General features: G+C 47.4%; 1 protein-coding gene across 10 annotated transcripts in view; it reads right to left on the bottom strand.

Moving 5' to 3' along the window:
• KIAA1671 overlaps nucleotides 1-14,519 on the bottom strand; it is a 337,213-nt gene that overhangs the window by 261,470 nt on the left and 61,224 nt on the right. Inside the window, exon 1 of one of the 10 annotated variants that reach the window (XM_081836497.1) lies at nucleotides 2,088-2,478. The exons of the other annotated variants lie outside the window; for them this stretch is intronic. Within the exon in view, the coding sequence (XP_081692623.1) occupies nucleotides 2,088-2,372 (285 nt within the window). The 5' untranslated portion in view covers nucleotides 2,373-2,478. Of the gene's footprint in view, nucleotides 1-2,087; nucleotides 2,479-14,519 lie in introns of those variants that run through there. 10 annotated transcript variants of the gene reach the window in all.

The following is a 14,519-nucleotide window of genomic DNA, read 5'->3' as shown; positions in this document are numbered from 1 at the left end:
ACCAGTGCAATTTTTCACAACCTCCTCTAAAGAACCCTGGAACAATAACTAGTGCACTTGCAAAACTACACGTGTTTAAGCAGTTCCTGTCCATTCTGAACAGGGCTGACACAGGACAGTATCCTTACAGAAAAGAGGCATAACCCTTGGGAACTTTAGGTTAAGAATTATATGGCACAGAGAAAATTAAAAGCCTCAACCATGGCAGGTTCAATGTGGAGACCATGTGCTTGACCTCACCTTCTGGACAAAGTTTTTCAGCATGACCAGATATTTGCTGAAATTAATCAAATTTACTTCTGATAACTGTTGGTGCCATGCCAACAACCGCCCAGATGGAGTAGATTTCTGGCACCAAATTGCTCTGCAACCTGAATCAGCCATAAACAAGTCATTCAATCCAGGTGCCACTTTTAATCTCTACAATTCTGATCAACACCACTTAAGGTACATTCCCCTACCGCAACCAGCTTTGTTATTCAAACAACCTGCCTTTGCCTACCTCTTACACAATAATGTCTTTTTAGTTTCTCTGGCAGGCCCAGCCAAAGAGTAAACAAAGAACAGCTCAGGCCATGGAGGAAGTTTAACTCTTTGCTCTCAAAACACTCTAGCATGAGGCTGCAGAAGCCACCCTTCTGCTGTGTTGTAGATACCAACATGGAAAATCTGAAGCAGTGTCATTAGAGATCACAAGTGTGGTAGCTGCGACCCTGGCACCTCACTTCTGGATGGAATAAACCTTCTGGACATCCCACAGGGCCTTCTGGAGAAGGTGGGTTCAAGGCAATGAAACATGAAGGGTGAAACTGCTGGGCCTGTCTAAGCCCGGCTGGAGCAGGGGGAAGTCAGCCAGCTGGAAGAATATTCCCCTAGGAACCGGCCAGAGAGTTGAAAAGGCAAGAGCTATCCTGCCCAGTCTGAAATTTGGGGAGCCTTTCTGAGAAGCCTTCCTGGGACACTGGAGAACCTGAAGATGCCAATGGGCAAGAGAGAGCTTGGCATTCCACACAAACCAAAGAACCCATTTTTAAAATTATACTCCCAGCCCACTCTTGCTTCAGCAAATTCAGAGCACTCACAAACTTACACTTCCTCCTATCTACACTTTCCTCAAAGTAATAAGAAATGTCCTTGCAGCATATTCTCAACGTTGGAGGTAAATTCCCTCTCAAGGCTGAATTGGCTAAGTTTAGAATCACAGCAGCCTTTCCTGGTATTATGCTGGAACTGAACAAGGCTGCAAACAATGATTTCTTCAGGAAGCCCTTGTGTGTGTGCACTATGCAACTGCAAGTCCACATGGTCCTGTTCACACTCACACCCCCACACCCCCCAGTGACCTGGTTAGACTTTTAAGGGAAGCTGAGCATGAGTGAACAAGAAACCTTTTACATGGCTCCCCAGCAGGGACTTAGCCCACGACCACAGACAGGCACCCAGGTGTTACGTTATCAACTGAGAGAACAAAAAGGCCAAACACAGCTCTTTTGTGTTTTGCCACAGGGCCCTCAGAAAGGGTGGCCGAGGGAGCATGTTGATCTTGGACCCAGGGTCAGTCAGGGACTTAATGGAAGGAAGGGTGAGTCAGGCTTCACCCCTAATACCATTTCCCTAGCTCCGGTTCAAAGTCCTCATAAGAGGAAGCACCCTTGAGCATTTGCAGTGTTTCCAGCTGTTCCTTCCTTGCCTCCCCTTCAAAGTTTAGAATTAGGGAAGCAACATTCCAGAACAGAGGAGAAGACATTTATTCAGGACCAAGCTCCAAGCAACTGTCCCTAGGAGTGCTTTCTTTTTTAGCCCCATGCCTGCATCCAAGGACTTTGAGTTATTTCAAGAAGAAATGAGCCACAGACCAATCGCCCTGTTGCCCAAGTACCTTTGGGACAATGAAGGCTAAAAGATCTGAAAGAAACACCCAACAATGCTAAAATGATCAACAGCAGGAGGCTTTTTTTCCTTCTTAAAACTAAACAGAGATACATTTGCAAGCACACAAACTGTAGCAGGGTTACCAGCCTAGAATGCAGCAGCAACCATCCTGGCTCATTTCATATCATCCACCGGCAGCTTAAAAGGGTGCTTACAAGGTCAGGCTGCTCCGAGCTGGCTTGCCTCTTCCTCAGAGAGGAAAGCCTTTGCTGACTGCGCATGGAAAACCTGCGGAAGGACTCTCTGCTCCGGGATGCAAAGTGCCTGAAGGAGGAGGTGCGCTTGAAAGGGGCTCTGCTTGCCCCCACCCCACTTGTTCGTTCATGGGCAACTGCAGTTGTGACTAAATTCAGCGCCTCTTGCAAGGACCTTCGCACGGAGCCCACCCAGTGGGTCATGTGGTTCTGCGCCACCGTCAGCTTGTCTCCAAGGTAATCCATCCCTCCAAGGCACCCAAAAAGGCGGATGGGCTTGCGGGGGGGGGGGGAAGAGACCGAGAAATTTACTTCCCCCTAAAATGAAACCAGAGCTGCCCGGGAGCCAGAAACTACTAAGCACTCTTGAAAATCTAGTTACAAAAAGAAAAATGGGGAAAAGGAGCATGGGGGATGGGGGATGGGGGGGGATGGAATAAGGCTGGTAAATTTCTAAGTTTTTTAAAAATCAAGTATTTTTCTTCCTCAGTAGTGGATGCCTCTTTGAACCAAATTCACCCAGTAAAAATGCATCTGGTATATCAAGCACATGAAGAACAGAAATCTAGAGCTTGCTTTGGCAGCAGAATGGCATTTGGTCTTCTTTCTCATTCCCACACAGTCTCAGGGAACTCCTTTCCACAGGCCAGTTTGGCAGTTTTCAAGTTGAGAATCCTAGAAAAGCAGCTCCTCTTCTCTTTCTTCCCCTCTGGCCTGGTGAGCTTCTGAGGCGGCAGCAGCACAGAGAATGAAGTTCCGAAGGTGGCCTTTGACCCATTCATGAGATGGGCTCTTCCCATCTCCCTAGAAAGCCAGTTCTTCAAAGGTAGGTCCCAGTGATGGCCACAGAAGCCCCCACCCTGTCAGAGGTCCATTTTAATCCCCGGCATCACCACGACCAGCACTTGCCTTAATTTCTAGAGCCCCGTCAGTTCCAAGATGGGGAGAACGATGTGAAGCATGCTGCCTTTGAGACCCTGCTTGCCTGACTCACAGCCTCCGGAAAGTCTTTTGCATGGCTCTCTGGCTCAGGAAGGGGCTTCCGTGGGGCGGGGTGTTCTAGAGACTGAGAGCTTGAGACTGAGTGATTGCTGGCTGTTCCAGGAGAGGCAGGAGAAAGGCAGGCTTCCTCAAAGCACTCCTCTCCACCTTTGTGCCACTAGAAGGCAGCCTCCAGAAATGCTGCTGGCTGCCGCAGCACTGGGCAAGCCCACCTGGGTGTCTGCAAGTGGAGGGGTAGCTCGCTCAGGGAGACTCTGAGAGCAGCTTGAGGCAGAAGGGGCTCCAGGCGGTGGCCTCCTCCCCACTTAGAGGCACCCGGTTCCTCCTCTCCCCTCCTCTGCAACAGGAAGGAAAACAATGAATGAGATATAACCGCTGCAGGGGCTGGGCTTGATTAGAGTACAGCCCGGGCTGTCATGGCAACCAAGGGGAACAGCATCTGCCTGGCGACTGGGCAGGCGGAGATCCCTTGGAATGATTCAGTTTGCATCTCATCACGTGGAACCTGGGCAATTGTTAACCCTTGCCTGCACACCAGGCAAGAAGCCACCTGGGCTTCTTGGAAACCCTCCCTTTAGCAGCAACAGCCAGCGGAGGACTAAAACTGGTCACCCAGAGTGCTCTACAAAGCAACCCCCCCCCCTTCTGTTGACTGGGAGCAATTGTTTGTTTGTTTGGTCATCTGATGTTCTCCCCTAGTTTCATCTGGAGCTTGTAAGCTACTACAAACTTAGTATGGAAAAGAGCAAAGCAAAAAAACGTATCCCCATTAAAAAATAGCTGTGAAGACAAAATGCTAGTCAATCAAGGTTAGCCGAACATAAATTATATGAAAAGATTCCAGAAATAAATAAAGTTATTCAGTGTCTGCACTGTCAGTTGAAGTTTACTTAATATGTTAAGTCACAGTGGTTCCTTCAGGGAACATCGACTGGACACACCAAAAGGGCAGCAGCTCAAATCAGAAATTAATAGATGCTTCTAAGTCATAAAAACCCCAGATTGTTTCTTGAATAGAACCACCAGTTACTATTGTAGGAATCAGAAACTCCTTTTGGTTATATTAACCTAAGGAACTGCCTCCTGATGAATAGCCAGCTCCTTGAAACACCTATTATTTGAATTTGAATATATACAATGAGAAGCATTCTGGCCAGATCTTCTGTTGTTGTTGTTGTTGTTGTTGTTGTTGTTGTTGTTGTTGTTGTTGTTGTTAACACTACCACCTTTCACAAATATGTCTCAAGGTGTTGCACAAAACATAAGAAAACAGTTAAAAACAGCAAATTAATTTTAAAAACTATACAAAGAAAAAACCTATGGCCGAAATCAATTCATTCAGCTAGGAAAACTTGTCAGAACAAAAAGGCATTCAATTGTTTCGTGAAAGCAGCAGCCACAGGAGAAGCCTTCCTCTGAGCTCCTTGGAACTCTCCCGCAGACCACAGCGACCTAATGGTTATTTGAAAGATATGATGCTCCTTCGAGAAACCTTCCCCTGAGCTGTATAGGGCCAAAATCTTGAACTTCGCCAAATAGCAGTCGGCAGCTAGAGCAAGTCCTACAAATAAGGTGCTTTGTTGAAGGTTGTGAGTCTCCACCAGCAACCGAGCCACTGCATTCTGCTGCATCTGCAGTCCCTGGACCAGCCTCAAGGGCAGCCCCACATAGAGGAGCACATTGCAGGAATCTGACCATAAGGTCTCCAGTCCATGGACAAGGGCAGTTACACTATTTTGACCAAGGAATGGCGGTAGCTGAAGCTAGCAAATGGCCCTCCTAGCCACCAAGGACACCTGCGCCTCTGTCAAGTGACAGAGCTGAATCCGGGAGCACCTCCAAACTGCGCAGCTGCTCCTCCAGGGAGAATGAGACTCCATCCATGACAGACCATGGGCCACGCTGGCTGGGGTGGATGAGAGCGGGGAGTCCAACAGCAACTGGAGGATCACAAATTCTTCATCCTGCACTAACAGGGCAAGAAGGCTTGTTCCAAGGGTCCTCTCATGTTCCAATGTTATCTTAGGTTGTGTAGGCTCTTCTGGAAGCATAAAGGAGGGCAACATCACAAGAGGAGGATAGTTGAACTATGGAACTCCATCCCACAGGAGGCAGTGATGGCCACACACTTGGATGGCTTTGAAAGAGGATCAGACAAGTTCGCAGAGGAGGCGGCTATCTTTGGTCACCAGCCTCCACAGTTGGAAGCAGAAATGCTTCTATGGGGAGAGGGCTGCTCTTGTATGTAGATCCTGCTAGTGGGTTTCCTGCAAGCATCTGGTTAGCACTGTGAGAACAGGATGCTGGACAAGATGGGCAGTTGATCTGACCCAGAAGGCTCTTCTTACCGTCTTAAATGAAATGTTGGAGGGGGAAGGCTTGGGGTACAAAAAAGCTTGGGGTGCAAAGCTTTAAATCAGCTTTGGAGAACCTTGTAGGTAGCAGAGTTTAGTTCTGCACCCTCAGTACAAAAAAATATCAAAATCAATCAAGATGGTCTCATTCTATACAAAACTAGGGTTGCCACGTGTCCTCTTTTTCCAGGACTCCATGGCCTCTTTTTCATGATGAGTCATCATAGAGATCCATAGTTAAAAGCAGAAGTCAGCAAGTGTTCTCTTTTTTGCTCTTCAAAAACTCTCACCAAAGGAGCAACCATGTCACTGAAGTTACAAACCTGCTTTGATCATTATCCATTTGCAACCTATTAGGCACCTCCATTCCTGCAGCATTCCCAAAAGGATATCTGGTTGTCGTTGTCCCCCCCCCCCCCCGAAAGAGGAGGAGGAGGAGGAGGCGGAAGAGGAGGAGGGGTGAAGCTTTCTGCCACTTGTTCAAAGCTGTAACTATCAGGAACTATCAGGCTGATGAACCTTTTGGTAGCAGTCATCATTCCATTATTTTCTTCATGAGAGCACCACACCCTGAGCTCTCTCATTTTAAACGCATTGAGCATTTCATACAATATATCCTTGTAAGCAATACATTCTAAGCAAAAATCTGAAAGTGTTTGTCAGATTGCGGGTGGGTGTCGACATGAGGTTATTAGCCATAAAGAGAAGCAAGCAGCAGAAAATTCAGTTTTATTCTTAAGTGAAATATGCACAATAATGTAAGGGGAACATCTGCAAACAGTGGTGTTCCAGCAGCAGGAAATGGGAGCTTGTAGAAGGAAAACAGAAACAGCCACTGCCCCCTGCAAAGAACGAGATATTTGCAGCTCAATCCTAATTTAGAGGAGAAGCAGCAACCTCAGCAGGTGGGATGCTATAGCACTTGGGGCCGCCTTCTTGATGGGCCTTGAGGACAATGATCCTAAAATTATTTTAATTTGGCAACAAAGAGGATGCATGACCAAAACGTAAGAACATGATGTGTGGCACATAATGCACTCAGTTTATGGGCATTCGGTATACTAGGTCATGCAAATGTTTCATCCAGCGGTGCAAAGATTTTGTGTTGGCTTTATAGGCAGTCATTATTTGTCATCACCAACCAGCTCAGCAGAGTGGGCAACAAATTGCCTGGAGACCTGTCTCCAGAGGTCTCTGCAGTTAAGGAGAGGGAATGGGAGTTTTCAGTGCGGGGGGGGGCAGATGTTATAGGCGAAGGGGATCGAGATATGGATATGCTCATACCCCTTCCAATCTGCGCCCCATCCCGAGGGACGAGGGTAGGGTGAGCAAGGATTACTCACCTCCGTCACTGGTGCTGTGTAATGCCGGGTCTATAGGCAACAAAACCGCAACAAAACCTCACAGGGGGTTGACCAGGCTTGTGTGACAGAGACCTGGGTATGCGAGGGGGAAACAGTTACCTTATGAGAGATGACGCCCCTAGGTTTCTCCGTCCTCCACCAGTCACTGACTGTGGGCCGGGGGAAGGGGTGGCATTATTAATCTGGGAAGATTGTTCTTTCAGGGCTCTACCATCGCCATCGATGAATGTGTTGGCCTAGTGTGGGGCTCAGAGGTGAGCTTGGCTGTCTGGCTGGTGTACCGGCCACCTAGCACACCAGCAGCCACCCTGTCAGGCATACTGGAGGTGGTGGCCAGCTGGGCCTTGGAGCTCCCTAAACTATTGGTATTGGGGGACTTCAACATCCATGCTAATGCCACTCCCTCCTCACAGGCTCTGGACCTGGTGTCTTCCATGGCGACATTAGGGCTCTCCCAGTTTGTTTCGGGCACCACACATTAAGCAGGCCACACGCTGGATTTGATCTTTGGCGTCGGTATAGATGTGATCATGTCTCCTTCGATGAAGGTGCCATGGTCTGATCACTACGCTCTGAAAGCCAGGACTGACTTTCCACCCCCACCCTGCTTAGGTGGCGAGCCGATTTGGGCTTGCCCGCAGAGGCTGATGGACCCTGATAGATTCCGTCAAGCCTTGCGGGACCTTGCTCCCCCTGGCAACTCATTGACTGAGCTTGTTGAGGGCTGGAATACCCAGCTCCTGGTAGCCATCGATGAGATCGCACCTAAGCGCCCTCTGCGACCCCGCAGAAACCGGGCTCCCTCATTTACCGAGGAGCTCCGGAAAATGAAGCGGGACGTCAGACGGCTAGAGCGAGTATGGCGGGGTGCCCGTGACGGAGCCTCAAGAACATCTTATAGGGTTTTCATGAAAACCTACAAGATGGCAGTGAAGGCCGCTAAGAAGTCTTACTTCTCAGCCTCCATTGCATTCGCTAGCTCATGCCCGGCGCAATTATTTAGTATAATTAGGTCTTTAATGTCCCTTGAGGGACAGCCAAATTTAAATAACAATTTGACACACAGCTGTGAGGCATTTGCGAACTTTTTTGCAGAGAAGGTCCTGTCGCTCCGCCGTGACCTCCCTGCCAATTTGGATACAATAATGGAACTGGAGGCCCCTCGACTGTCCTCGGGTCCAGTATTGGACCACTTTGACCGGATATCCCCAGCCGATGTGGACAGACTCCTCCAAGCTGGAAAGCCCACCACCTGTCCTCTTGACCCGTGCCCGTCCTGGCTGATTAAAGCGTGTCCAGATGAGGTGCGGCCCCCCCAGGGGATATCATCAATCTGTCCCTTGGCACCGGGACATTCCCAAGGGAACTGAAGGAGGCAGTGGTGCGCCCAATCTTAAAGAAAACACCATTAGATCCTTTAGATCTATCCAATTACCGCCCGGTATCGAATCTTCCGTTCCTGGGTAAGGTGATTGAGAGAGCGGTTGCTGAACAGCTTGGTGGGTTTCTGGATGAAACATCGGCTCTGGATCCATTTCAATCTGGCTTCCTCGCTGGTAATGGGACCGAGACGGCTCTGGTCACTCTAACAGATGATCTCCGCAGGCAGCTGGATCAAGGCGGGTCGGGGCTGCTGATTTTTCTAGACCTGTCAGCAACCTTCGACATGGTCGATCACAAACTCCTGGACCACCGCCTTGCCGACGTGGGGATCCAGGGCACAGTCCTTCAGTAGCTGCGCTCGTTTCTCTCTGGTCGGTGACAGAGGGTGGTGCTTGGGGGGAATTGTCATCACGCCACTCCTTGGTGTGTGGAGTGCCGTAGGGTGCGATACTCTCCCCGATGCTTTTCAACAACTTTATGCGCCCCCTCGCCCAGCTTGTCCGGAGTTTTGGGCTGGGCTGCCATCAGTATGCTGATGACACCCAACTCTATCTGTTGATAGATGGCCATCCTGACTCGGCCCCAGACACACTGATCAGATGTTTGGAAGCTGTGGCTGGATGGTTACGTGGGAGCCGGTTGAAGTTAAATCCTTCGAAGACAGAGGTCCTTTGGCTGGGTCGGGACGATATGGGTTTGGGGGGGCAACTCCCATCTCTTGCAGGGGCGCAATTAGTGCCAGTGCCGTCCATTAAGTGTTTGGGTGTAATCTTCGACACCTCCCTTTCCATGGAGGCACAGATTGCAGCTATAACAAAGGTGGCATTTTTTCATCTCCGCCAAGCTACGCAGTTGGCTCCTTACCTCTCTCGCCCTGACCTAGCCACTGTGATCCACACGACGGTCACCTCCAGACTGGATTATTGTAACTCGCTCTACGTGGGGCTGCCCTTGAGACTGACCCAGAAACTCCAGCGGGTGCAGAATGCCGCAGCGAGACTCCTTATGGGGTCCTCGCTGCAAGATCACATTCACCCAGTGCTATACCAGCTGCACTGGCTCCCGGTGGAGTACAGGATCAGGTTTAAGGTGCTGGTTTTAACCTTTAAAGCCCTATACGGCCTAGGACCCTCGTACCTACGGGACCGCCTCTCCTGGTATGCCCCACAGAGGAACTTACGGTCTTCAAACAAAAACATCTTGAAGGTCCCAGGCCACAGAGAGGTTAGGCTGGCCTCAACCAGAGCCAGGGCTTTTTGGGCTGTAGCTCTGATTTGGTAGAACGCTCTGTCACAAGAGCCTAGGGCCCAGTGGGACTTGACATCTTTCCACAGGGCCTGCAAGACAGAGCTGTTCCACCAGGCCTTTGGCCAGGGCACAGCCTGACTCCCTCCTTTGGCAATCCTCACAGAACTTCTAGCCCAATGGTTACCATTAATTTGATTGGAATTAATTTTAGAATGAAATGATTTTAGAATATTTTATCGTTTTACTGTTGTTAGCCGCTCTGAGCCCGGCTTCAGCTGGGGAGGGCGGGATATAAATAAAATTTATTATCATTATTATTATTATTAACATTTTACACTCTTGAATCATAGATTTGTAATATTGGAAGGTATCCACAATGCTGTGTAGTCCAACCCCCTGCAATGCAGGAATCTCAACTAAATCATCCATGACAAGCTCATATACATCACTCTCTCAAATGGGGCAATTTATTGCTGCATTAAAAGCAAAGAGAAACATCAGCCAGAATGGAAGGCAGCATGTCTGCAACATCTTCATTTCAAGGAAGTCAGAAACAAAAGTTCCAAGGCCTCCCCTCCCCAGGCAAGTGGCCGTTCTCTTCACTACACATCACAGTCACATTTACATGTCATAAATATATATGTTTTAAGAGAAGAAACTTACTGAAAGGCAGGCTTTGTTTATGAATTTTTTGAATGACAAAATTAGAGATAACATCCCACCCAATGCCTCTTATACAGTGGTACCTCGGTTTACAAACTTAATCCATTCCGGAAGTCTGTTCTTAAACCAAAGCCCTTCTTAAACCGAGGCATGCTTTCCCTGATGAAGCCTCCTGCTGCCGGTGCCCTTCCACTGTTCGGCTTCCGTTCGTAGACCGAGGTAAAGTTCTCAAACTGGAACACTGCTTCCGGTTTTGCGGAGATCGTATACTGAATAGTTGATAAACAGGGCTGTTCTTAAACCGAGGTACCACTGTACATTGCTCCAAAATAAGCTGAAAACCTGTTGTACAACTGGGGTAAATATGTGCAATGTATGAGTCCAATTTTTTATGCTTTACTTGATCTGTGATATTTTTGTAATAAAAATACTAAGCGACATTCTTAAGCAGCACTTAGGATACTGATGTATGATGGGGCACAAGCCTTGCACATTTAAAAAATATATTCCAGGTGGAATGGGGAGAACCAGTGAAACACGGTTATTGCTGGATATAAGCTCTACAGGAAGGATAGGGAAAAACATACTGGTATTTATTTATTGACTGACTGGTTGATTGAATTTATATACCACACTATACCCAGGGGTCTCAGGGCGGTTCACAGAATAAAACCAATATATAAAATCACTAAATACATTAATAAAAAATAAAAACAACCACACAATAGCCCCTCTCCACAAACACAAAAATTATATTACTTTGTACGCCAAAGAGGGTACCGAATCCACCTGGCTAGAAATCCAAAACCAGGCAGACTCTTCCACAGAATTGTTGTGGGTGACAATGCCAGGCCCCAAGAGTAATTTAGTACTGGGGATGTGCCACTGTCCCCTTGATAAAAATGCTCAAAAAATCTTGACATGAAGGACACTGACGAGGCACCCATAAGAGGAAATGTTGAAGCAATGGGTGACCAACTACCCTCACATAGATGGGCGACACAGGTGTTGTAGTAATGGCAAAGAGGTAACATTCTGTTATGTGAATCAAGATACTACAGGTGTGAAATCAGCTGACCCATTCCAGGATGTTTGTATCTTCACCCCCACTGCTATGTGAATGGTCAATGTAACATGCATTTAAGCTATAATCCTGTTGTATACACTTTCCTCTGACAACAACTTACAGTACACTTCCTCTCCCCTTCCAACCAGAGGTGCATGTGTGTCAGTACAGTTGTGTGTATGCCTGCCCTATCCCCACTCCTGACCCACTAAGGTAGGGAAAGACCTCATGCATATGATGAAGTGGACTCTGGTCCATCCCATAATAAATTTATTGGTCCTTGAAGTTCAATAAGACACTGTTACTTTTGTTGCAATAGACTAGCAGGGCTACCCCTCTAGAGATAATTAGGAATGCATAAGGAGCACCTTTCCCCTCCTTTTCATTTCCGAAAACTGTTGTGTTTGTGTTGGAATGTGTGCTATGACATCCTCCATTTGCAGCTCAATTTGGGATGGAAGTCTTGGCAAAATCCAAGACAGCCGGCAAGGTGCGCCTTTATCACCCCCCTTTATTTGGCTGTATGACTCCAGGTTTCAGGGCATTTTGTGGCCCCTTCTTGGGCTTTCCCTTGTAAGGCTGCAGCGACCATGCATTCCACAGCCATCATGGTGAATGTTCATTAGAAATATTACTTCATTCGAGCCAGCTGGCTTTGTCAGAGAGACAGTTTAAAAATAGTCAGGGGTTTGTACTGATCATCATCCCAAGAGAACAGGTGTTTGGAAGTTCTCATCTCCTTCTATGTCAACAAGAGTCACACAGTGCCTCCTATATTTTGCTGTTTACAGCACTGCCCCAAAGGCAGAGTGAAAAACCATTATTAAAAGTTGATTCAGGGATCTGAAATCAGATTACTGAAATAAATGATCTGAACTGGAAACAACAGTTCCACTATGAAAATCGAGAGACTTACTCTACTTACAAGGCACCCTCCATCCCTGCAGCCTTTCCCAAGGAGGCATAAAACATCAAAGCAGCTTGCCTCCTTCAGTTTGCCCCATCTTCACACAACTGGCATTCCAAAGAATGCTTCATCTGGCCCTGGAGGATCCATCCAGTTATACTCCTGTGTAATATCCACCAGCAGACTTAGGTCCTCAGAATATCTGTCTAATCCTCTTTTTAAAGTATGGCCATTGCCATACTTAGTGGCAGCAAATACTGTGAATAAGTCACTTATTTTGCCTGTCCTGAATCCACTGTCAATCAGTTTCACTGAGTGACACCCTGCCCCCTCCCGAGTTCCAGTAATATACAAGGGGGAGCAAAGGTTTTCTGCCCACTTTCTCCACCCTGTGCTTCATTTTGTAAACCTCCAGCATATCTCCCAGTTAGCCACCCTTCTAAAGGAAGAAAAGCAAAAAACCCTCATCAGCTCAAGCAGCTGGGCTGAAGCAAGAAAAGCTAGAGATCCATTTTCCCATCTCAGTAGCAGTCTGCTCTGAAACCACTGACTGAAGCGATTTGCTAGCTGAACTTACTCAGAAGAGGCCAGGAAGCAGAACAGAAAAAAGGTGGCAAGGTCATCAGCAGGGTTAAAGGACTCTGCACAGCAGCTGGCCTGAAATCTCTTCAGCAAACTGAGCTAGAAACTGCCTCAGTTAATATTTAAACCAACAGCATAAATACCATTTTAGGAAGACATTCCCAACTTTGGTTGTTCCCCCCACCAGCTGGCAATCCCACACTGGCGTGGAACATTATGTGTGCAGATGCGTTCAAGGTGAAGGGATGGTGTGGAGAACCTCAAGGAGGTGCACAGCAGCACTAGGGGAGCTGCCTGAATAGCATTAAGAATGCACGCCCTGCGAGGGAAGAGCCCTGAGTCAATCAGGAGCTCATCCAGAAGCCAGGCTCTTTCCCCCAGCCACCATGACAGCTGAGTGGCAAGAGCCATTTTGTGAGATGAGCACCTGGGAACCATCAACTGTGTGTATGTGCGTTTGGGGGGCAAAGAAGGAGAGAGCACCTGGACAATGTGCCTGTATTCCATTATTCCAACATGTGCTTCAGCTGGCCACCATTTAAAAAACATTGTACAAGGTATCATCATTTGCACATGGCTGTTCATTACAGTGGCTTCCTTCTACTTACGAAGAATGTATCCAACTAAGTTCTACTCAGAGTAGGTCTACTGAAATTACATTAATCATGTCCATTAATTTCAGTGGGTCTCCTCTGAGCATGACTAGCAATGGATATAGCCCTAAACATGCAAGAAATTAATATACCGTATTTTTCACTCCACAAGACACACTTTTTTCTTCCTAAAAAGTAAGGGGAAATGTCTGTGCATTTTATGGAGAGAATGTGTGGTCCCTGGAGCCGAATTGTCCAGGGGCAAAAAGCAGATCATTTTTTTTTTTTGAAAGAGGGAAGTGGGTGTTGAAACAAAGCCACTGATCGCAAGCGATCGCAAGCGAGATAAGGGACGCTAGCAAGAAAGGAGGCTGCCTGGGAGGGGGGAGGTAAAGACAGCAAACTTGCAAGGAGAGGAGACAAGGAAGATTAAATCAATGAGGAGAGAACTTAGAAGAAAAGGAGGAGCAAAAGACTGCTACAGCTAAGGAAAAGACACTAAGGCAAACAAGAGGGAAGGGAGTGTTGAAAGGAAGCAGCTGATTGGTGGGATCGGGAGAGAGATAAGGGATGCTAGCAGAGGCTGCCTGTGAGGGGGGAGGTAAAAGGCCATGGATCCTCAGGATTTTTGCTTTGGGTCTTCCCAAATTCACCATCAGATCTCATAGTATGTCCATGGCTACAGCCGGCATCAAAAAAAATATCACGCACCCACTGTTGTGTGGGGCCACAATGGCACAAAAATGTGGTTACAAAGCACGGATCCACATGGATCCTCAGGATTTTTGCACTGGACTACCCCAAACTCACCATCAAATCACATGTCTGTGGCCACAGCATGAACCACAAAGATCATACATACATTCACTGTTTCGTTCAGAATATATATTTTTTTCTTGTTTTCCTCCTCTAAAAACTAGGTGCGTCTTATGGTCAGGTGCATCTTATGTAGCAAAAATATGGTGTGTGTAGAGACACACACACAGAAAAATTCAGTTTTTCCAAAAGGCCACCTTGATCAGAGCTCATTTCCAAGGAAAACTGAAAACATGCTGGCCAGGAGAGGTCTGCTAGTTCTATTTTATGAACCCTCACACCAAATGGGTGTGTTAAAAACAAACCACACTAGTGGCCAAAATTGTGGAAACCTTTTGGAGAAAGTGTATTTCCAAGGTTTGATGGCTCATAACACCATTTTCTTTTGGAGTAATACCATAAAATTATGTATCAT

This window comes from Podarcis erhardii (genome assembly GCF_964252035.2).
Source record: "Podarcis erhardii genome assembly, chromosome: 13".
In the NCBI taxonomy this organism is placed as follows: Eukaryota; Metazoa; Chordata; class Lepidosauria; order Squamata; family Lacertidae; genus Podarcis; species Podarcis erhardii.
Note: the sequence above shows the minus strand (reverse complement) of the source record. Positions and strands in the feature narration are given on the sequence as shown.